General features: G+C 45.2%; 1 protein-coding gene across 10 annotated transcripts in view; it reads left to right on the forward strand.

Annotated features, from left to right (window-relative positions):
- Positions 1-23,756, forward strand: part of LOC110521078 (serine/threonine-protein kinase MRCK alpha) — a 116,936-nt gene that overhangs the window by 52,512 nt on the left and 40,668 nt on the right. For 6 of the 10 annotated variants that reach the window (XM_036976101.1, XM_036976100.1, XM_036976099.1 and 3 more), the window contains 11 exons: positions 7,702-7,795; positions 13,310-13,510; positions 13,908-13,925; positions 15,659-15,797; positions 16,012-16,121; positions 16,267-16,346; positions 17,658-17,824; positions 17,957-18,085; positions 19,391-19,524; positions 22,691-22,933; positions 23,225-23,335. In XM_036976101.1, coding sequence (XP_036831996.1) covers positions 7,702-7,795; positions 13,310-13,510; positions 13,908-13,925; positions 15,659-15,797; positions 16,012-16,121; positions 16,267-16,346; positions 17,658-17,824; positions 17,957-18,085; positions 19,391-19,524; positions 22,691-22,933; positions 23,225-23,335 — 1,426 coding nt within the window. The remainder of the gene's footprint in view (positions 1-7,701; positions 7,796-13,309; positions 13,511-13,907; positions 13,926-15,658; positions 15,798-16,011; positions 16,122-16,266; positions 16,347-17,657; positions 17,825-17,956; positions 18,086-19,390; positions 19,525-22,690; positions 22,934-23,224; positions 23,336-23,756) is intronic. The other 4 variants (XM_036976103.1, XM_036976102.1, XM_036976107.1 and 1 more) reach the window with 2 other exon arrangements.

Raw genomic sequence — 23,756 nt, forward strand, 5'->3', positions numbered from 1 at the left:
GTGTGTGTGTGTGTCTCTCAGTGTGTGTGTGTGTGTGTGTCTCTCAGTGTGTGTGTGTGTGTGTGTCTCTCAGTGTGTGTGTGTGTGTGTCTCTCATTGTGTGTGTGTGTGTGTGTGTGTCTCTCATTGTGTGTGTGTGTCTCTCATTGTGTGTGTGTGTCTCTCATTGTGTGTGTGTGTGTCTCTCATTGTGTGTGTGTGTGTGTGTCTCTCATTGTGTGTGTGTGTGTGTCTCTCATTGTGTGTGTGTGTGTGTCTCTCATTGTGTGTGTGTGTGTGTCTCTCATTGTGTGTGTGTGTGTGTGTGTGTCTCTCAGTGTGTGTGTGTGTGTGTGTGTCTCTCATTGTGTGTGTGTGTGTGTCTCTCATTGTGTGTGTGTGTGTGTCTCTCATTGTGTGTGTGTCTCTCATTGTGTGTGTGTGTGTCTCTCATTGTGTGTGTGTGTGTCTCTCATTGTGTGTGTGTGTGTCTCTCATTGTGTGTGTGTGTGTCTCTCTCATTGTGTGTGTGTGTGTGTGTCTCATTGTGTGTGTGTCTCATTGTGTGTGTGTGTCTCTCATTGTGTGTGTGTGTGTGTGTGTGTCTCTCAGTGTGTGTGTGTGTGTGTCTCTCAGTGTGTGTGTGTGTGTGTCTCTCATTGTGTGTGTGTGTGTGTGTGTGTGTCTCATTGTGTGTGTGTGTCTCATTGTGTGTGTGTCTCTCATTGTGTGTGTGTGTCTCTCATTGTGTGTGTGTGTCTCATTGTGTGTATGTGTGTGTGTCTCTCATTGTGTGTGTGTGTGTGTGTGTGTCTCATTTTGTGTGTGTGTGTCTCTCATTGTGTGTCTGTGTGTGTGTCTCATTGTGTGTCTGTGTGTGTGTCTCATTGTGTGTGTGTGTCTCTCATTGTGTGTGTGTGTGTCTCTCATTGTGTGTGTGTGTGTCTCTCATTGTGTGTGTGTGTGTCTCTCTCATTGTGTGTGTGTGTGTGTGTCTCATTGTGTGTGTGTCTCATTGTGTGTGTGTGTCTCTCATTGTGTGTGTGTGTGTGTGTGTGTCTCTCAGTGTGTGTGTGTGTGTGTCTCTCAGTGTGTGTGTGTGTGTGTCTCTCATTGTGTGTGTGTGTGTGTGTGTGTGTCTCATTGTGTGTGTGTGTCTCATTGTGTGTGTGTCTCTCATTGTGTGTGTGTGTCTCTCATTGTGTGTGTGTCTCTCATTGTGTGTATGTGTGTGTGTCTCTCATTGTGTGTGTGTGTGTGTGTGTGTCTCATTTTGTGTGTGTGTGTCTCTCATTGTGTGTCTGTGTGTGTGTCTCATTGTGTGTCTGTGTGTGTGTCTCATTGTGTGTGTGTGTCTCTCATTGTGTGTGTGTGTCTCTCATTGTGTGTGTGTGTGTGTGTGTCTCATTGTGTGTGCGTGTTGACATCTATTGATCAAGGCCATATGTGTGTGTGTGTTATTACTAATCAGAACCATGTGGGCTCCACAGCCCTGTTTCCACTTCCTGATCTAAGAACCCAATCTCTTTCATCAGACCGACCACTGGCCACAGACATCTCATTACCTTTTAATGTCATCTATCATAGACCCTGCAGCCCTGTTGTAGAAATGGTCATGAATGGTACATGAATTAGCAACAGCCAATGGTGAGTATACACAGTATCTGTATGAGCGTGCTTCCAAACAGTGGTGATGAGGTCCCATAGAGCTCTGTGTGTGTCCTTATCTTGGTCCCTGTCTCTGTGAGGAGACACAGTGTGTGTGTGTGTTGTCTTGGCGGCCAGATGGCCCTTACAGATGGATGCTGGTGAGGTCTTAAAGGAGATTACCTCCCTCTATTCTCAGCCTTAAGACTTCAGGAGCCCTGTCCTGCCTGGGACCGAGCAGACCAATTAGGCACGCCCCCAACAGTCATGTCACCGCAGCCCTACTGGAAGGGAGGGAGGGAGGAAGAGAGAGAGGGAGAGAGAGGATGGGAGAGACAGGGAGGGTAGGAGAGGAAGGGCATATCCATCACAGCAGTAAGATGTGACATGTTGTCACAAGAAAAGGGCAACCAGTGAAGAACAAACACCATTGTAAATACATCCCATATTTATGTTTATTTATTTTACCTTTTGTACTTTAACTATTTGCACCTTGTTACACCACTTTATTAGCCATAATATGACATTTTAAATGTCTCTATTCCGTTTGAACTTTGGTGAGTATGTTTACTGTTCATTTTGTCTTATTTATGTCACTTTGGTTTATCTATTTCACTTGTTTTGGCAGTGTAAACAACTGTTTCCCAATAAAGTCCTTTGAATTGAAAAGGGGGGGTGGATAAAGACACGGGTGACAGGGAGGTAGAGATGAGGCAAGAGAGAGCGGGAGGGGGAAGAGGGGTGGTAGCCATGTTCTTTGTTTGATCTCTGCTCAGGGTTTCACTGGGTTTTAATTGGTTTATCTGGAGGAGGAACTCATGACGGCATGCTGGATGACAGGAGACACACACACACACACACACACACACACAGTACATACACAGACTAGGGCCAGGTCTGAGCCTATCAGGAAAGTGAGAGGTTAAAAGACACCCACGGAGGTGTTAAGTAGAGGTTAGCGCAGGTGCACACTGGGAAAAGAGTTTGTTCTGAAGAGAATGCATGTCAGTATTGAGTCAAATCAAATGTTATTGGTCACATACACATATTTAGCAGGTATTATTGCGGGTGTAGCGAAATGCTTGTTATTCAACCATATTCCTAGTCACCTTGCCATGGTTAAATACAGCGTTTCGCGCTTGAAGTTTTGTGCAAATGCTGCCGTCTATCCATGGTTTCTGGTTTGGGTAGGTGTTAATAGTCACAGTGGGAACACTCACATGGTTGGTGGAGAAGGAACAAACAGAAATTACTTCATTGTATCATTTTAGCTAGACTTGAGCCGACTGTTACTAGGTCTACTTTGTAGGGGGGGTGTCCCGTTGGTCTACCTTTTATCCCATTGACTTGATTCAACATGAAAAGAAAATCTCCTTCTCTCTTTGTCTCTCGGGTCAAGTCCCAAATGCCACCAGGCGTTATTCTCTATTTAGTGCACTACTTTTAACCAGGCCCTATTGGGCTCTGGTCAAAAGTAGAGCAGTATGTAGGGAATAGTGTGTCATTTGGGCCATTACCTCATTATCCTGCTGTCCAGAGAGAAGCCTTTGTTCTTTGGGTTCAGGGAACCTCCCCTCTCTCCCTTCTCCCCTCCAAATCCTCATGCAGCCAGAGCTTCTGTTTAACTGTGGCTGCTTATCAGCAGGAGGTACACCCCCGCACCCCATCCCTCCCCAGGCAGGATGTACCCCCATACTCCCCCTACACCCCATCCCTCCCCAGGCAGGATGTACCCCCATACTCCCCCTACACCCCATCCCTCCCCAGGCAGGATGTACCCCCATACTCCCCCTACACCCCATCACTCCCCAGGCAGGATGTACCCCCATACTCCCCCTACACCCCATCACTCCCCAGGCAGGATGTACCCCCATACTCCCCCTACACCCCATCCTACCCAGGCAGGATGTACCCCCATACTCCCCCCTACACCACTCCCTCCCCAGGCAGGATGTACCCCCCTACACCCCATCCCTCCCCAGGCAGGATGTATGGGGGTACAGGATGTACACCCTTTCCCTCCCCAGGCAGGATGTACCCCCATACTCCCCATACACCCCATCCCTCCCCAGGCAGGATGTACCCCCATACTCCCCGTACACCCAATCCCTCCCCAGGCAGAATGTACCCCCATACTCCCCCCTATACCCCATCCCTCCCCAGGCAGGATGTACCCCCATACTCCCCGCTACACCACTCCCTCCCCAGGCAGGATGTACCCCCATACTCCCCCCTATACCCCATCCCTCCCCAGGCAGGATGTACCCCCCATACTCCCCGCTACACCACTCCCTCCCCAGGCAGGATGTACCCCCCATACTCCCCCCTACACCACTCCCTCCCCAGGCAGGATGTACCCCCCATACTCCCCGCTACACCACTCCCTCCCCAGGCAGGATGTACCCCTCATACTCCCCCCTACACCACTCCCTCCCCAGGCAGGATGTACCCCCCCATACTCCCCCCTACACCACTCCCTCCCCAGGCAGGATGTACCCCCATACTCCCCCCTACACCACTCCCTCCCCAGGCAGGATGTACCCCCATACTCCCCCCTACACCACTACCTCCCAACTAGAGTCCCCTCACCACTCCCATCAGGCACTGCTCTGACTCACCCATGCTTCTAAACCAAACCCTTATAAATGGGAAAGATGGGCAGTCTAAAAATCTAACTTTAATAGGAAGCTGATTCAGTGGTAAATATGATCATCAGGCACTGTCTAAATGTGTAACTTTAATAGGAAGCTGATTCAGTTAGACGCTGCTATAAAGTAGGAGCAGGCCCTTCATGTGATGTTGACTGTTAACAGTTGAGGAAGGACCTGTCAGTAGCTTCTACAGTGCTTTTATGTGCTGCTCTGTACTGAAGATTAACATTCATAGAACACTTGGAGTCATTTCAGTTTGTTAGAGATGCTGGGTATCAGAGAATGTCTGTTTGTGTGTATGGTCTTGGGCGGCAGGTAGCCTAGTGATTAGAGCGTTGGGCCAGTAACTGAGAGGTTGCTGGATCGAATCCCCGAGCTGACAAGTTAACCCACTGTTCCCCCTGTAGGCCGTCATTGTAAATAAGAATTTGTTTTATAACTGACTTGCCTAGTTAAATAAGGGTAAATATATATATATATACAGTGGCAAGAAAAAAATGTGAACCCTTTGGAATTACCTGGATTTTTCATAAATTGGTCATCAAATTTGATCTGATCTTCATCTAAGTCACAATAATAGACAAACAGTGTGCTTAAACTATATTGAATACATCATTTAAACATTCACAGTGTAGGTTGGAAAAAGTATGTGAAGCCCTAGGCTAATGACTTCTTCAAATGCTAATTGGAGTCAGGAGTCAGCTAACCTGGATTCCAACCAATGAGACGAGATTGGAGATGTTGGTTAGAGCTGCCTTGCCCTATAAAAAACTCACAACATTTGAGTTTGCTATTCACAAGAAGCATTGCCTGATGTGAACCATGCCTCGAACAAGAGATCTCAGAAGACCTAAGATAAAGAGTTGTTGACTTGCATAAAGCTGGAAAGGGTTACAAAAGTATCTCTAAAAGCCTTGATGTTCATCAGTCCACGTTAAGACAAATTGTCTATAAATGGAGAAAGTTCAGCACTGTTGCTACTCTCCCTAGGAGTGGCCGTCCTGCAAAGATGACTGCAAGAGCACAGCGCATAATGCTCAATGAGGTAAAGAAGAATCCTAGAGTGTCAGCTAAAGACTTACAGAAATCTCTGGAACATGCTAGCATCTCTGTTGACGAGTCTACAATATGTAAAACACTAAACAAGAATGGTGTTCATGGGAGGACACCACGGAAGAAACCACTGCTGTCCACGTCTGAGGTTTCAAAAGTGCATCTGGATGTTCCACAGCGCTACTGGCAGAATATTCTGTCAACAGATTAAACTACAGTTGAGTTGTTTGGAAGGAACACACAAGTGTGGAGAAAAAAAGGCACAGCACACCAACATCAACACCTCATCCCAACTGTAAAGTATGGTGGAGGGAGCATCATGGTTTGCGGCTGCCTCAGGGCCTGGACAGCTTGTGATCAGTGACGGAAAAATGAATTCCTAAGTTTATCAAGACATTTTGCAGGAGAATGTTAGGCTATCTGTCCGTCAATTGAAGCTCAACAGAAGTTGGGTGATGCAACAGGACAACGACCCAAAACACAGAAGTAAATCAACAGAATGGCTTCAACAGAAGAAAATATGCCTTCTGGAGTGGCCCAGTCAGAGTCCTGACCTCAAGAGAGCAGTTCACACCAGACATCCCAAGAATATTGCTGAACTGAAACAGTTTTGTAAAGAGGAATGGTCCAAAATTCCTCCTGACCGTTGTGCAGGTCTTATCCGCAACTACAGAAAACATTTGTTTGAGGTTATGGCTGCCAAAGGAGGGCCAACCACTTGTTAAAACCAAGGGTTCACATACTTTTCCCACCCTGCACTGTGAATGTTTACACGGTGTGTTCAATAAAGACATGAAAACGTATCATTGTTTGTGTTATTAGTTTAAGCAAACTGTGTTTGTATATTGTTGTGACTTAGATGAAGATCAGATCAGATTTTATGACCAATTTATGCAGAAATAGAGGTATTTCCAAAGGGTTCACATACACACACGAAAAGGTGTGTGTGTGTGTGTATTTGGTTTAACTATCCAGAAGACCTCACAAGGATAGTAAAACAAGGGGAAATGATTTTTTTAGGCATAGTGTTTAGGGTTAGAATTAAGGGTTAGGTTTAGGGTTACAATTGGAGTTAGGAGATTTCATTTAATTTATTTAACCTTTATTTAACTAGGCAAGTCAGTTAAGAACAAATTCTTATTTACAATGACGGCCTACCAAAAGGCAAAAGGCCTCCTGCGGGAACGGGAGCTGGAATTAAAAATTAAAAAATAAATAAAATATAAATATATTAAAAAACACTCATCACGACAAGAGACAACACTACATAAAGAGAGACAACATAGCAAGGCAGCAACACATGACAACACAGTCAGGGTTAGTGTGTGTGTGTGTGTGTGTGTACTTACTCGATTTGATTTGGCAGTGCCTTTGAATCACAACAACACATAGTACAGTGGTGTGTAAAATCCTGTCACCAAAACTACTCCGCTATGAGACGACGCAGCATTTGATGTGTCATGCGTCCTCCGATACACAACCCAACCAAGCCGCACTGCTTCTTAACACAGCACGCATCCAACCCGGAAGCCAGCCGCACCAATGCGCCGGAGGAAAACACCGTGCACCTGGCCACCTTTGGTTAGCGCACACTGCGCCCAGCCCGCCACAGGAGTCGCTGGTGCGCGATGAGACAAGGACACCCCTACCGACCAAGCCCTCCCTAAGCCCTCGCTAAGCCAATTGTGCGTCGCCCCACGGACCTCCCGGTCGCGGCCGGTTACGACAGAGCCTGGGCGCGAACCCAGGGACTCTGATGGCACAGTACAGCGCCCTTAACAACTGCGCCACCCGGGAGGTGTACTGTTAGTGTATTGATGTGTTACTGTACTGTCTAGTATATTGTTGCTATACTGTACTGTGTATCAATGGTGTATAGGTAAGGAGACTAGTGAAGACAAGGGCTTGACATTGTCTGCATTAAGTGGGATGTAATATCAGAATAGTGGTTGGGACAGGGTGTTCTGGTTGGGACAGGGTGTTCTGGTTGGGACAGGATAACCAAGCCTCTGTCTGCCTTGTGAGGGGTCTGCCCTATTGGCAGTAGAGGCTGCAAGGGCAACGAACAGCCCAAATAAACACAAGACTTAATGATGGGAGACTAAAGGCATCCAGGAGCAAACAAACTTTCTCTCTCTCTCTACAGAAGCAAAATCTACTTTTCACTCTCTCTCACCAAACACTCACTAGTGTTGCGTTAGTGGTTTTTGCTCTTGCGTTCTCTCTCTCTCTCCCTCCCTCCCTGTCTCCCCCTCCAGAGATATTTGTGTTTTTCATTTTATTGCACTCCCCCTCTCTTCCTCCATTCCTAGTTCTCTTTCTCAGTCATCTGTATATTTACTTTGGTCTCTCTGTCTTCTGTCACCTTCAGGGACATCAAGCCAGACAACATCTTGATGGACATGAACGGTCACATTCGCCTGGCTGACTTTGGTTCCTGCCTCAAACTCATGGAGGACGGCACGGTGAGTAGGCCGACATGTACCAGTCAAAAGTTTGGACACCTACTCATTCAAGGGTTTTTCTTTATTTTTACTATTTTCTACATTGTATAATAATAGTGACGACATCAAAACTATGAAATGACACACATGGAATCATGTAGTAACCAAAAAAGTGTTAAACAAATATATTTAATATTTTAGATTCTTCAAAGTAGCCACCCTTTGCCTTGATTACAGCTTTGTACACTCTTGGCATTTTCTCAACCAGCTTCATGAGGTCATCACCTGTAATGCTTTTTCAACAGTCTTGGAGTTCCCACATATGCTGAGCACTTGTTGGCTGCTTTTCCTTCACTCTGCTATCCAACTCATCCCAAACCATCTCAATTGGGTGATTGTGGAGGCCAGGTTATCTGATGCAGCACTCCATCACTCTCCTTCTTGGTCAAAAAGCCCTTACACAGCCTGGAGGTTTGTTGGGTCACTGTCCTCTTGAAAAACAAATGATAGTCCCACTAAGAGCAAACCAGAGGGGATGGTGTAACCCTACAGAATGATGTGGTAGCTATGCTGGTTAAGTGTGCCTTGAATTGTAAATAAATCACCAACCGTGTCACCAGCACAGCACCATCACACCTCCTCCATGCTTCACTGTAGGAACCACACATCAAATAAAATTGTATTGGTCACATGCACATATTTAGCAGATGTTATTGCGGGTGTAGCGAAATGCGTGTGTTTCTACTTCCAACAGTGCAGTAATATCTAACAAGTAATATCTAACAATTTCACAAAAATACACACATCTAAAGTAAAGGAATGGAATTAAGAACATATAAATATTTGATGAGCAATGTTGGAGTGGCATAGACTAAAATACAGTAGAATACAGTATATACATACAGTTGAAGTCGGAAGTTTACATACATCTTTGCCAAATACATTTAAACAGTTTTTCACAATTCCTGACATTTAATCGTAGTGTAAATTCTTGGTCTTAGGTCAGTTAGGATCACCACTTTATTTTAAGAATGTGAAATGTCAGAATAATAGTAGAGAATTATTTATTTCCGGCTTTATTTCTTTCACCATTTTCCCAGTGGGTCAGAAGTTTATACGCACTCAATTAGTATTTGGTAGCATTGCCTTTTAAATTGCTTAACTTGGGTCAAATGTTTTGTGTAGCCTTCCACAAGCTTCGCCCAATTTACTAAGTTGGGGGAATTTTGGCCCCATTCCTCCTGACCGAGCTAGTGTAACTGAGTCAGGTTTGTAGGCCTCCTTGCTCACACATGCTTTTCCAGTTCTGCCCACACATTTTCTATAGGATTGAGGTCAGGGCTTTGTGATGGCCACTCCAATACCTTGACTTTGTTGTCCTTAAGCCATTTTGCCACAACTTTGGAAGTATGCTTGGGGTCATTGTCCATTTGGAAGACCCATTTGCAACCAAGCTTTAACTGATGTCTTGAGAAGTTGCTTCAATATATCCACATAATTTTTCTCCGCCATGATGCCATCTATTTTGTGTAGTGCACCAGTCCCTCCTGCAGCAAAGCACTCCCACAACATGATGCTGCCACCCCCGTGCTTCACGGTTGGGATGGTGTTCTTTGGTTTGCAAGTCTCCCCCTTTTTCCTCCAAACATATTGATGGTCATTATGGCCAAACAATTATATTTTTGTTTCATCAGACCAGAGGACATTTCTCAAAAAAGTATGATCTTTGTCCCCATGTGCAGTTGCAAACCGTAGTCTGGCTTTTTTATGGCGGTTTTGGAGCAGTGGTTTCTTCCTTGCTGAGCAGCCTTTCAGGTTATGTTGTTATAGGACTTGTTTTACTGTGGATATAGATACTTTTTTTACCTGTTTCCTCCAGCATCTTCACAAGGTCTTTTGCTGTTGTTCTGGGATTGATTTGCACTTTTCGCACCAAAGTATGTTCATCTCTAGGAGACAGAACGCGCCTTCTTCCTGAGCGGTTTTATGGCTGTGTGGTCCCATGGTGTTTATACTTGCGTACTATTGTTTGTACAGATGAACGTGGTACCATCAGGCGTTTGGAAATTGCTCCAAAGGATGAACCAGACTTGTGGAGGTCTACAATTTTCTTTGCTGATTTATTGATTTTCCCATGATGTCAAGCAAAGAGGCACTGAGTTTGAAGGTAGGCTTTGCAATACATCCACAGGTACACCTCCAGTTGACACAAATGATGTCAATTAGCCTATCAGAAGCTTCTAACGCCATTACATAATTTTCTGGAATTGTCCAAGCTGTTTAAAGGCACAATCAACTTAGTGTATGTAAATGTCTGACCCACTAGAATTGTGATACAGTGAATTTTAACCTCTCTAGGGTACGTGGCATGGTAGCGCTCCACCTCGTCAACAGCCAGTGAAACTGCAGGGCGCCAAATTCAAAACAACAGAAATCCCATAATTAAAATTCCTCAAAAATGCATGTATTTTACACCATTTTAAAGATACACCTGTTGTAAATCCAGCCACACTGTCCGATTTCAAAAAGGCTTTACGACGAAAGCAAACCGAACTATTATGTTAGGTCAGAGCCAAGTCACAGAAAAACACAGTCAAAGAGAGGATTTTTCCAGCCAAAGAGAGGAGTCACAAAGCGCAGAAATATAGATAAAATTAATCACTAACCTTTGATGATATTCATCAGATGACACTCATAGGACTTCATGTTACACAATACGTGTATGTTTTGTTCGGTAAAGTTCATATTTATCCACAAAAATCTGAGTTTTACATTGGCGCGTTATGTTCAGTATCAATTTACAGAAATACTCATAATAAACATTGCTAAAAGATACAAGTGTTATGCATGGAATTTTAGATACACTTCTCCTTAATGCAACCGCTGTGTCAGATTTCAAAAAAACTTTACGGAAAAAGCACACCATGCAATAATTTGAGTACGGCGCTCAGAGACCAAAACAACCCAAACAGATATCCGCCATGTTGTGTAGTCAACAGAAGTCATTAATAGCATTATAAATATTCACTTACCTTTGATCTTCATCAGAATGCACTCCCAGGAATCCCAGTTCCACAATAAATGTTTGTTTTGATCGATAATCTCCATAATTTCTTTCCAAATACTTCCATTTTGAAAGCGCGTTCAGTACACAATCCAAACTCATGACGCGCGGTCACTAGCAGCAGACAAAGTCAAAAAGTTCCATTACAGTCCGTAGAAACATGTCAAACGATGTATAGAATCGATCTTTAGAATGTTTTTAACATAAATCTTCAATAATGTTTCAACCGGACAATTCCTTTGTCTGTAGAATTGCAATGGAAACAGAGCTAACTATCACTTGAACGCGCAAGACTGAGCTCGTGGCTCTCTGGCAGACCTCTGACTCATTCCCCTCTCATTCGCCCCCACTTCACAGTAGAAGCATCAAGCAACGTTCTAAAGACTGTTGACATCTAGTAGAAGCCTTAGGAAGTACAATATGACCTCTTAGACACTGTGTATTTGATAGGCCAAGAGTTGAAAACTACAAACCTCAGATTTCCCACTTCCTGGTTGGATTTTTTCTCAGGTTTTTGCCGGCCATATGAGTTCTGTTATACTCACAGACATCATTCAAACAGTTTTAGAAACTTCTGTGTTTTCTATCCAAATCTACAAATTATATAAATATTCTAGCTTTTATGGCTGAGTAGCAGGCAGTTTAATTTGGGCACTCTTTTCATCCAAAATTCATCCAAAAATGCTGCCCCCTTCCCAAGAGAAGTTAAGTGAAATAATCTATCTGTTAACAATTGTTGGAAAAATTACTTGTCGTGCACAAAGTAGGTATCCTAACCGACTTGCCAAAAATATAGTTTGCTAACAAGAAATTTGTGGAGTGGTTGAAAAATGAGTTTTAATGACTCCAACCTAAGTGTATGTAAACTTCCGACTTCAACTGTATGAGATGAGTAATGCAAAATATGTAAACATTATTAAAGTTGCCAGTGATTTTAAGTCTATGTATATAGGGCAACAGCCTCTAAGGTGCTAGTGATGGTTATTTAACAGTCTGATGGCCTTGAGATAGAATCTGTTTTTCAGGTGATGTTGAGATGTCTGTCGTTCAGCTACTCCGTGTCTCACAAAGACATTTTTGGAACCAAAAATCTTACATTTAGAATCATCAGACCAAAGGACAGATTTCCACCGGTCTAATGTCCATTGCTCGTGTTTCTTGGCCCAATCAAGTCTCTTCTTCTTATTGGTGTCCTTTTGTAGTGGTTTCTTTACAGCAATTCGACCATGAAGGCCTGATTCATACAGCAGAGGTAACTCTGGGTCTTTCTTTCCTGTGGCGGTCCTCATGAGAGCCAGTTTCATCATAGCACTCGATGGTTTTTGTGACTGCATTTGAAGAAACTTTCAAAGTTCTTGAAATTTTCCAGATTGACTGACCTTCATATCTTAAAGTAATGATGGACCGTCATTTCTCTTTGCTTATTTGAGCTGTTCTTGCCATAATATGGACTTGGTATTTTACTAAATAGGGTTATCTTCTGTATACCTCACCTACCTTGTCGCAAGACAGCTGATTGGCTCAAATGCATTCAGAAAGAAATTCCTCAAATTAACTTTTAACAAGGCACACCTTTTTAATTGAAATGCATTCCAGGTGACTACCCCATGAAGCTGGTTGAGAGAATGCCAAGAGTGTGCAAAGCTGTCATCAAGGCAATGGGTAGCAACTTTGAAGAATCTCAAATAAAAAATTATGTTTTTATTTGTTTAAACACTTCTTTGGTTACTACATGATTCCATATGTGTTGTTTCATAGTTTTGATGTCTTCACTATTATTCTACAATGTAGAAAATAGTCCAGATAAAGAAGAAGAAAAAGAAAGAAAAACTCTGGAATGAGTAGTTGTATCCAAACACTCTCTCTTTCTCTCTATCCATCTTGTTTATATTTTCTTTGCACACAACCCAAACACCTCCAAAAACCGCCACCCCATCAAACCCTGGGCCCCTCTAGGCCTCCCGTTTGGCTGAAGCCGCTTTAGGCCTTCTCTGTGTCTGATTTCATGGCTGTGCCTGTGGTTAAGACTCTTCCGCTAATTAAGCTGCTCCGAGGTGGTTGGCTATGTGGCTTTGATGAATAAGTTGAGACCTTAGAGGATCCGCCTCTCTAAAGCTGCGGTGACTGGCGCTTCTTTGGCCTAGTCTCAGGGAAGTTTGATTTATTTAGTATGTACTCTATGGCATGGCCTTGTTTAGGTTTGGTGGACATATTTGACTCCTAACACACTGTAGACGCGCAATTAACAACACCAGATTACAGATTATTTCTCTAACATTCTAACGTCTGACTCTGGGCGAGTGGAAAATTGGCTTAGGCCTAACTGCCAGAATCACACAGTATCCCTTTAATAAAGTATGATATTATTTCTATGGTTTGTCCCCCAAGCCATCCATCGAACCACCGATGCGTCTATGCCTCTATCCATCCACTCACTAATCCATTCATCTCCTGTGCCTGGTCTCCCTCAGGTCCAGTCGTCAGTTGCCGTGGGGACCCCGGACTACATCTCTCCGGAGATCCTGCAGGCGATGGAGGATGGGAAGGGGAAGTACGGTCCAGAGTGTGACTGGTGGTCCCTGGGGGTCTGCATGTACGAGATGCTGTACGGGGAAACCCCCTTCTACGCCGAGTCACTAGTGGAGACCTACGGCAAGATCATGAACCACAAGGTGAGAGGGGGGGGGGGGGTAAGACTAGACAGAGGAGGCTGACTGTAGCTACCCTGGGGTGTATCATTTGATTGATTTGATCATTCAAAAGCACAGCTCTACCACACATGTAGCCTATACAATGCTTTGAAAATCCACCCAAAAAGTTGTACAGCCTATTTCCATTGTGGTCCTCTTTTTTTGAGGCTGTCAGGCAGGTTAAGGTTTACCGGTAGTGACATTGTACCTACTGTACTAAAACACGTCTTGACTATCTTTATTCAATGGTTCAAGACGAGCGTGATTGTTTAGGTGTTGTTGGGCTCTTTGGTGTTAGGCTGAAGTACTTTCTATACATAGTTTCTTTCTGACTCCTCCTCTACCTTTTTTCTTCTTGTTCCTTTCCATCGACCGACAGGAGGAGTTAGGGGCTGCTGTGAGTGTTTCTTTTTGGAGTCTGATTGCCCAGTCCCAAATGGACCCCTATTCCCTACCACCTATGCACTTGTAGATTCCTCTTAGATCTCCACAAGTGCATAGGAAGTAGGGGCTAGGTTGATTTGGGACTGGGTCTGAGTGTTAGTTGTTAAAGTTTGAGTATGTTCTATTCAAGGGCTGAATGTATCAAGCTTTTTAGAGTAGGAGTGCTGCTCTAGGATCAGTTAAGCTTTTTAGATCATATAAATTAGATTAAATGGGCCTGATCCTAGATCTGCACTCTGAGAGAATTGATACATACAGTGCTTTCGGAAAGTATTCATACCCCTTGACTTTTTCCACATTTTATTACGTTACTGCTATATTATGAAATATGTTAAGTAAAAAATGTCAATCTACACAAAATACCTCATAATGACATATTTTTTAATTTGAGCAGTTTTTATTAAAAATAACAAACAGAAATACCTTATTTACATACGTATTCAGACCCTTGCTTTGAGACTCAAAATTGACCTCAGATCTGGGGAAGGGTACCAAAAAATGTCTGCTGCATTGAAAGTCCTTAAGAACACAGTGGACTCCATCATTTTAAATGAAAGAAGTTTGGAACCGCCCGGCCAATCTTAACAATCAGGGGAGAAGGACCTTGTTCAGGGAGGTGACCAAGAAGCCGATGGTCACTGACAGAGCTACAGAGTTCCTAGGTAGAGATGGGAGAACCTTCCAGAAGGACACCCATCTCTGCAGCACTCCACCAATCAGGCCTTTATGGTAGGGTGGCCAGACGGAAGCCACTCCTCAGTAAAAGGCACATGACAGCCTGCTTGGAGTTTGCCGAAAGGCAGCTAAATGACTCTCAGACCATGAGAAACAGGATTCTCTGGTCTGATGAAACCAAGATTGAACTCTCTGGCCTGAATGCCAAGCGTCATATCTGGAGGAAACCTGGCAACATCCCTATGGTGAAGCATGGTGGTGGTGGCATCATGCTGTGGGGATGTTTTTCAGCGGCAGAGACTAGGAGACTATTCAGGATCGCGGCAAAGATGCGCGGAGCAAAAATGGCAAAAAAAAACTATTTTTGCTTTGTCATTATAGGGTGTGTAGATTGAGAGAACAATTTAATCAATTTTAGAATTAGGCTGTAACGTAACAAAATGTGGAAAAGGTCGAGGGGTCTGAATACTTTCCGAATGATCTGTACAACCCCAGGTCTGTTCATACTTCAGCTCATCCTGACTCCAAACCACACCGTTCTACCTTCATAACTCTCTCCCTTCCCATCACCTTTCAACTATGCCATCTAGTTCACCCAGCCATATTGGCTGAACAAATGCCCTGTGTGCACATTAAACCATTAAATGTTGTCTAGAACTGTACTGCTTTCTACTGCAACAGGATAAACATGCATGGGCCATATACCATTTTTATTTCTTTGTACATTTCTTTGTCAGGGGCCATGTACACAAATAAATACATGAAATGTGAAACAATGTGTACGAAGATTATTCTGCCAACAGTATGGAACTATTCCGCTGTCGACTGCAACAGGGGAACGTTGTGTTATGAGTAAAAATAAATTTGAAATACAAATATTAAACAGTATATCTAGGCTGCATCCCAAATGGTCAAAAGTAGTGCCGTAAATAAGGAATAGGGAACCATTTGGGACGTAGGGTATCTTCATTATTCCTTTCCCTCTCCTCTTACCCTCCGCCGGGTGCCCAGGAGCGTTTCCAGTTCCCCCTGCAGATGACCGACGTGTCCGAAGACGCCAAGGACCTGATCCGACGCCTCGTCTGCAGCCGGGAGCACCGCCTGGGCCAGAACGGCATCGACGACTTCAAATCTCACCCCTTCTTCTCTGGTAGGGCCTGATGTTTTAAAACTGTGTGCGTGCTAGGGTTTGTCTGTCCATTATTCTCTGGTGTTATTACCAGGAGTTGATTATAGATAAGAGGTTATCTTGTTGATTGGTGTTGAAGTTAGGCTGGACAGTGACGATGGTATGAGAATCGCTACAATAACAAACCATGATCACAGTTTGCCAGTCATATCATGTTTGATGTCATTCCTTTCAGGCATTGACTGGGACAACATCCGTACGTGCGAGGCCCCCTACATCCCAGAGGTCAGCAGCCCCACAGACACCTCTAACTTTGACGTGGACGACGACTGTCTCAAGAACTCAGTAAGTCTCTTTCTCTATGGGACTACATCAAGACTCTCATCTTTCAGCCTCTCTCTGTTTCCATCTTTTATCTGTCCATCTGTTTCATCTGTTTGTAATGTTGTCAAGGTCGCCGTGTTCTAAAATAAGTGTTGTGTTGTTTCAGGAGACGATGCCCCCTCCCTCACACACGGCCTTCTCTGGACACCACCTGCCCTTCGTAGGTTTCACCTACACCAGTAAATGGTGAGGGGTCGCTAAGCAACAACCCCCGTTTAGTTTCCAAATTAACTTCCACATCTTCGTCAATACATACAGCATACAGAAAAATACATCTTAACCTGGTCCCAGATCTGTTTGTGCTGTCTTGCCAACTCCTATGGTCATTGTCATGTTTGGCATAACAATGAGGATAGGCTATACAACACAATCAGATCTGGGACCAGTCTACTTCACTCCTACTTCTCTATCATCTGATCTAACCTCAGCCACACTTCCACTAGCACTCAGTTTCCACCGTTGAGAAAGCATTGAATGGTCTAATTGTTTATCTTAGCCTGAAGGCTAATGGTGGTTGCGCTCTCTCCTCTCTCCTCTCTCCTCTCTCCTCTCTCCCCTCTCCTCTCTCCTCTCTCCCCTCTCCTCTCTCCCCTCTCCCCTCTCCCCCCTCTCTCTCCTCTCTCTCCTCTCCCCTCTCCCCTCTCCTCTCTCCTCTCCTCTCTCTCCCTCTCCCCTCTCTCTCTCCCTCTCCCCTCTCTCTCTCCCCTCTCTCTCTCCCCTCTCTCTCTCCTCTCTCTCTCTCCCCTCTCTCTCTCCTCTCTCTCCCCTCTCTCTCCCCTCTCCCTCTCCTCTCTCTCCTCTCTCTCTCTCTCCCCCTCCCCTCTCTCTCTTTAAGTTCAATGTCAATATAAGGGGCTTTTTTTGGCATGGGAAACATGTTTATTTGTATTTATTTATTTCACCTTTATTTAACCAGGTAGGCCAGTTGAGAACAAGTTCTCACGTACAACTGTGACCTGGCCAAGATAAACATTGCCAAAGCAAGTGAAATAGATAATAAACAAAAGTTGCCTGGTTGCCCTTTTCTTGTGGCAACAGGCCACAAATCTTGCTGCCAATAGAAATGGGAGTTTTTCAAAATTGGATTTGTTTTCTAATTCTTTGGGGGTCTGTCTATTCTGAGGTAAATATGTGTCTCTAATATGGAATGCATCTCTTTCTCTTCCCTATCTCTCCCCCTCTTCCATATCTCTCCCCCTCTCTTCCATATCTCTCCCCCTCTTCCATATCTCTCCCCCTCTTCCATATCTCTCCCCCCTCTTCCATATCTCTCCCCCCTCTTCCATATCTCTCCCACCTCTTCCATATCTCTCCCCCCTCTTCCATATCTCTCCCCCCTCTTTCATATCTCTCGCCCTCTTCCCTATCTCTCCCCCCTCTTTCATATCTCTCCCCCTCTTCCCTATCTCTCCCCCCTCTTCCCTCTCTTCCCCCCCCTCTTCCCTATCTCCCCCCCCCCCCCCCCCCCCCCCCCTCTTCCCTATCTCTCCCCTCCAGTACCCTGTCTGACCGGGGCTGTCTGAGGGAGGCAGGTGGTAGCAGTCAGACACAGATGGATGTATGTGTCCAGCGCAGTCTGGAGGAGAGTCTGGCCACCGAGGCGTACGAGAGGAGGATACGACGCCTGGAGCAGGAGAAGACTGAGCTCAGCCGCAAGCTGCAAGGTACACACACTCACACCTCTCCTCCTCCTCCCCTCTCCTCTCCTACCCTTTCCTCTCCTCCCCCTTTCCTCTCCTCCCCTTCTCCTTTCCTCTCCTCTCCTTCTCATCCTCTCCCTGTATGTTGTGTTCCAGAGTCCACCCAGACAGTCCAGGCCCTGCAGCACGCGTCAGGAGAAGGACCAGCACCCGTCCCCTCTAACAAGGAGGTGGAGATCAGGAGTCTGAAGACTGAGATTGACATCCTCAAGAAAAAGATTGCAGGTGAACATTCAACATTTTACTGTAAAGGTTTACTGCTGTGTAGTAGAAGACAAACGTTCTACTGTAAAGGTTTACTGCTGTGTAGTAGAACACAAACGTTCTACTGTAAAGGTTTACTGCTGTGTAGTAGAACACAAACGTTCTACTGTAAAGGTTTACTGCTGTGTAGTAGAACACAAACGTTCTACTGTAAAGGTTTACTGCTGTATAGTAGAACACAAACGTTCTAATGTAAAGGTTTACTGCTGTATAGTAGAACACAAACGTTCTAATGTAAAGGTTTACTGCTGTGTAGTAGAACACAAACGTTCTACTGTAAAGGTTTACTGCTGTATAGTAGAACACAAACCTTCTACTGTAAAGGTTTACTGCTGTGTAGTAGAACACAAACCTTCTACTGTAAAGGTTTACTGCTGTGTAGTAGAACACAAACCTTCTACTGTAAAGGTTTACTGCTGTGTAGTAGAACACAAACCTTCTACTGTAAAGGTTTACTGCTGTGTAGTAGAACACAAACCTTCTACTGTAAAGGTTTACTGCTGTGTAGTAGAACACAAACGTTCTACTGTAAAGGTTTACTGCTGTGTAGTAGAACACAAACGTTCTACTGTAAAGGTTTACTGCTGTGTAGTAGAACACAAACGTTCTACTGTAAAGGTTTACTGCTGTGTAGTAGAACACAAACCTTCTACTGTAAAGGTTTACTGCTGTATAGTAGAACACAAACGTTCTACTGTAAAGGTTTACTGCTGTGTAGTAGAACACAAACCTTCTACTGTAAAGGTTTACTGCTGTGTAGTAGAACACAAACGTTCTACTGTAAAGGTTTACTGCTGTGTAGTAGAACACAAACGTTCTACTGTAAAGGTTTACTGCTGTGTAGTAGAACACAAACCTTCTACTGTAAAGGTTTACTGCTGTGTAGTAGAACACAAACCTTCTACTGTAAAGGTTTACTGCTGTGTAGTAGAACACAAACCTTCTACTGTAAAGGTTTACTGCTGTATAGTAGAACACAAACCAGCCAGGTCAGCATTTACATGCATAGCCAAGTGTATGATAGAGTAGGACTGAAATACATTGAGAGATAAACAGAGATGCTATTCATAGTCCACACGGTGATCTGTACCAGGGTTATGGTTTGGATTCCCACGGGAGACCAGTACAAAAGCATGAACATGTATGTTCTTATCCAGAGCGTACATTTAGCGTCTGCTAAATGACTACAATTTGAAATGTACACTATAAAGGAACATGCATCATAGTGAAATGTAATTCATGTTGGCCTTCTGTAATGTGTGTTAGACTCAGGTCAACAAGAACATGAGTTAGAAGAAGCTTCATCAGTCCGTAGAGAGATGGAGGATTCATCTAAACACATCAGGAACCTGGAGAAACAGATGAAGAGTCTCAACCTGGAGAAGGACGACCTGCACAAGGTGTGTTTCTCTCTGTATAGCGCCACCTGGGTGTGTTTCTCTGTATATAGCACCACCTGGGTGTGTTTCTCTCTGTATAGCGCCACCTGGGTGTGTTTCTCTGTATATAGCACCACCTGGGTGTGTTTGTCTGTATATAGCACCACCTGGGTGTGTTTCTCTCTGTATAGCGCCACCTGGGTGTGTTTCTCTGTATATAGCACCACCTGGGTGTGTTTCTCTCTGTATAGCGCCACCTGGGTGTGTTTCTCTGTATATAGCACCACCTGGGTGTGTTTCTCTCTGTATAGCGCCACCTGGGTGTGTTTCTCTCTGTATAGCACCACCTGGGTGTGTTTCTCTCTATATAGCGCCACCTGGGTGTGTTTCTCTCTGTATAGCACCACCTGGGTGTGTTTCTCTCTGTATAGCACCACCTGGGTGTGTTTCTCTCTGTATAGCACCACCTGGGTGTGTTTCTCTCTGTATAGCACCACCTGGGTGTGTTTCTCTCTGTATAGCACCACCTGGGTGTGTTTCTCTTTGTATAGCACCACCTGGGTGTGTTTCTCTCTGTATAGCACCACCTAGGTGTGTTTCTCTGTATATAGCACCACCTGGGTGTGTTTCTCTGTATATAGCACCACCTGGGTGTGTTTCTCTGTATATAGCACCACCTGGGTGTGTTTCTCTCTGTATAGCACCACCTGGGTGTGTTTCTCTCTGTATAGCACCACCTGGGTGTGTTTCTCTGTATATAGCACCACCTGGGTGTGTTTCCCTCTATACAGCACCACCTGGGTGTGTTTCTCTCTGTATAGCACCACCTGGGTGTGTTTCTCTCTGTATAGCACCACCTGGGTGTGTTTCTCTCTGTATATAGCACCACCTGGGTGTGTTTCTCTCTGTATAGCACCACCTGGGTGTGTTTCTCTGTATATAGCACCACCTGGGTGTGTTTCTCTGTATATAGCACCACCTGGGTGTGTTTCCCTCTATACAGCACCACCTGGGTGTGTTTCTCTCTGTATAGCACCACCTGGGTGTGTTTCTCTCTGTATAGCACCACCTGGGTGTGTTTCTCTCTGTATATAGCACCACCTGGGTGTGTTTCTCTCTGTATAGCACCACCTGGGTGTGTTTCTCTGTATATAGCACCACCTGGGTGTGTTTCTCTGTATATAGCGCCACCTGGGTGTGTTTCTCTGTATATAGCACCACCTAGGTGTGTTTCTCTGTATATAGCACCACCTGGGTGTGTTTGTCTGTATATAGCACCACCTGGGTGTGTTTCTCTCTGTATAGCGCCACCTGGGTGTGTTTCTCTGTATATAGCACCACCTGGGTGTGTTTCTCTCTGTATAGCACCACCTGGGTGTGTTTCTCTCTGTATAGCGCCACCTGGGTGTGTTTCTCTCTGTATAGCGCCACCTTGGTGTGTTTCTCTCTGTATAGCGCCACCTGGGTGTGTTTCTCTCTGTATACCACCACCTGGGTGTGTTTCTCTCTGTATAGCACCACCTGGGTGTGTTTCTCTCTGTATAGCACCACCTGGGTGTGTTTCTCTCTGTATAGCACCACCTGGGTGTGTTTCTCTGTATATAGCACCACCTGGGTGTGTTTCTCTTTGTATAGCACCACCTGGGTGTGTTTCTCTTTGTATAGCACCACCTGGGTGTGTTTATCTTTGTATAGCACCACCTGGGTGTGTTTCTCTCTGTATAGCACCACCTGGGTGTGTTTCTCTGTATATAGCACCACCTGGGTGTGTTTCCCTCTATACAGCACCACCTGGGTGTGTTTCCCTCTATACAGCACCACCTGGGTGTGTTTCTCTGTATACAGCACCACCTGGATGTGTGTCCCTCTATACAGCGCCACCTGGGTATGTTTCTCTCTGTATAGCGCCACCTGGGTGTGTTTCCCTCTATACAGCACCACCTGGGTGTGTTTCTCTGTATATAGCACCACCTAGTTGTGTTTCTCTGTATACAGCACCACCTGGGTGTGTGTCCCTCTATACAGCGCCACCTGGGTATGTTTCTCTGTATATAGCACCACCTGGGTGTGTTTCTCTCTGTATAGCACCACCTGGGTGTGTTTATCTTTGTATAGCACCACCTGGGTGTGTTTTTCTTTGTATAGCACCACCTGGGTGTGTTTCTCTCTGTATAGCACCACCTGGGTGTGTTTCTCTGTATATAGCACCACCTGGGTGTGTTTCTCTGTATATAGCACCACCTGGGTGTGTTTCTCTGTATATAGCACCACCTGGGTGTGTTTCTCTGTATACAGCACCACCTGGGTGTGTTTCTCTCTGTATAGCACCACCTGGGTGTGTTTCTCTGTATACAGCACCACCTGGGTGTGTTTCTCTGTATATAGCACCACCTGGGTGTGTTCTCTGTATATAGCACCACCTGGGTGTGTTTCTCTGTATATAGCACCACCTGGGTGTGTTTGTCTGTATATAGCACCACCTGGGTGTGTTTGTCTGTATATAGCACCACCTGGGTGTGTTTGTCTGTATATAGCACCACCTGGGTGTGTTTCTCTGTATATAGCACCACCTGGGTGTGTTTCTCTGTATACAGCACCACCTGGGTGTGTTTCTCTGTATACAGCACCACCTGGGTGTGTTTCTCTGTATATAGCACCACCTGGGTGTGTTTCTCTGTATATAGCACCACCTGGGTGTGTTTCTCTGTATATAGCACCACCTGGGCGTGTTTCTCTGTATATAGCACCACCTGGGTGTGTTTCTCTGTATATAGCACCACCTGGGTGTGTTTCTCTGTATATAGCACAACCCCCCCCCCCCCCCCCCCCCCCCCCCCCCCACCCCCCAACCTATTTTATTTTCACATGGTCCTTCACATCATTGCTCCAGCAAATGTGTTATATGCATATTAAGCGTCAAGGTGGTATATCGGCTCAGCTCAGCTCTGCAGTATGAAAAGGGTATAAAACTACCCGGACCCTGAGTCTATCTGTAATATCTACCATTAAGCAGATGCATTTAACCAAAACGACAGTGAGTGCATACATTTTCGTATGGGTGGCCCCAGCAGGAATCGATTTGACAACCCTGGCGTTGCAAGTGACCATTCTCTACCAGCTGAGTGCCGTTGGACCGACGACCACCCAGTCTGACCAATCAATCTGTACACGTCTTCCCTCCCTTTAGGACTTAATGGAGGCCAGCGGCAAGATGAAGAGTCAGTCTAAGGAGTTGAAAGAGGCCCACAGCCAGAGGAAGCTGGCCATGCAGGAGTTCTCCGAGCTCAACGAGCGTCTGACTGACCTCAGATCAGCCAAGCAGCGCCTGGTCCGTCAGCTCCGGGACAAGGAGGAGGAGATGGAGGGTTGGTCCCAGAAGGTGGAGGCTCTACGGCTGGAGGTGCGCAAGGCCGAGAGGGCCAAGAAGGAGGTAGAGTAGTCACGTGGTTCCTGTGGTTCTTAGAGGTGTGCGTGTGGGTCTCTACTTTGTGTGTGTGTGTGGGTCTCTACTTTGTGTGTGTGTGTGTGTGTGGGTCTCTACTTTGTGTGTGTGTGTGTGTGGGTCTCTACTTTGTGTGTGTGTGTGTGGGTCTCTACTTTGTGTGTGTGTGTGTGTGTGTGTGGGTCTCTACTTTGTGTGTGTGGGTCTCTACTTTGTGTCTCTGTGTGTGTGTGTGCGCGCGTGCGTGCGTGCGTGCATTAACCCCTTGCTGTCTCTCAGATGGAGTCCCAGTCTGAGGAGCAGACAGCTGATGCTCAGAAGGAGAGGAAACTGAGAGAACGCTCTGAGCAGTACAGCAGACTGCTAGAGGAGGAGCTGGATGGACTCAAGGTAACACACACTTATAAACACACATACTAACACACACTTTTTTTATATTTCCTTCTCACACACAAACAAACTCGGATTTTAGCGTCTTGTAGTCATAGATGCTTATTTTAGCCATTTGAAATGGCTAGCTAGTTAGCGGTGTGCCAGTTATTGGATCGGTGACGTCACTTGCTCTGCGGCCCAGGTGTTTTGTGGCCTGACTGATAATGCTACTTCATGGCTGACACGGTAGATGTGTTCAGAGGGTCCCCGGTTCGAACCCAGTCCGAGACAGCGGCGGAAGCAATGCTCTTACACACACACCTGGGAACCAACGTGAGGCAAACGGGACGAAATGAGGAGGGACTATTCTGAACTTGTCCAATAAGAAATGCGCGCTTTTGTTACAAAACGCTTTCCATTGCAAAATATTTCTACTACG

Source organism: Oncorhynchus mykiss, chromosome 4 (genome assembly GCF_013265735.2).
Source record: "Oncorhynchus mykiss isolate Arlee chromosome 4, USDA_OmykA_1.1, whole genome shotgun sequence".
In the NCBI taxonomy this organism is placed as follows: Eukaryota; Metazoa; Chordata; class Actinopteri; order Salmoniformes; family Salmonidae; genus Oncorhynchus; species Oncorhynchus mykiss.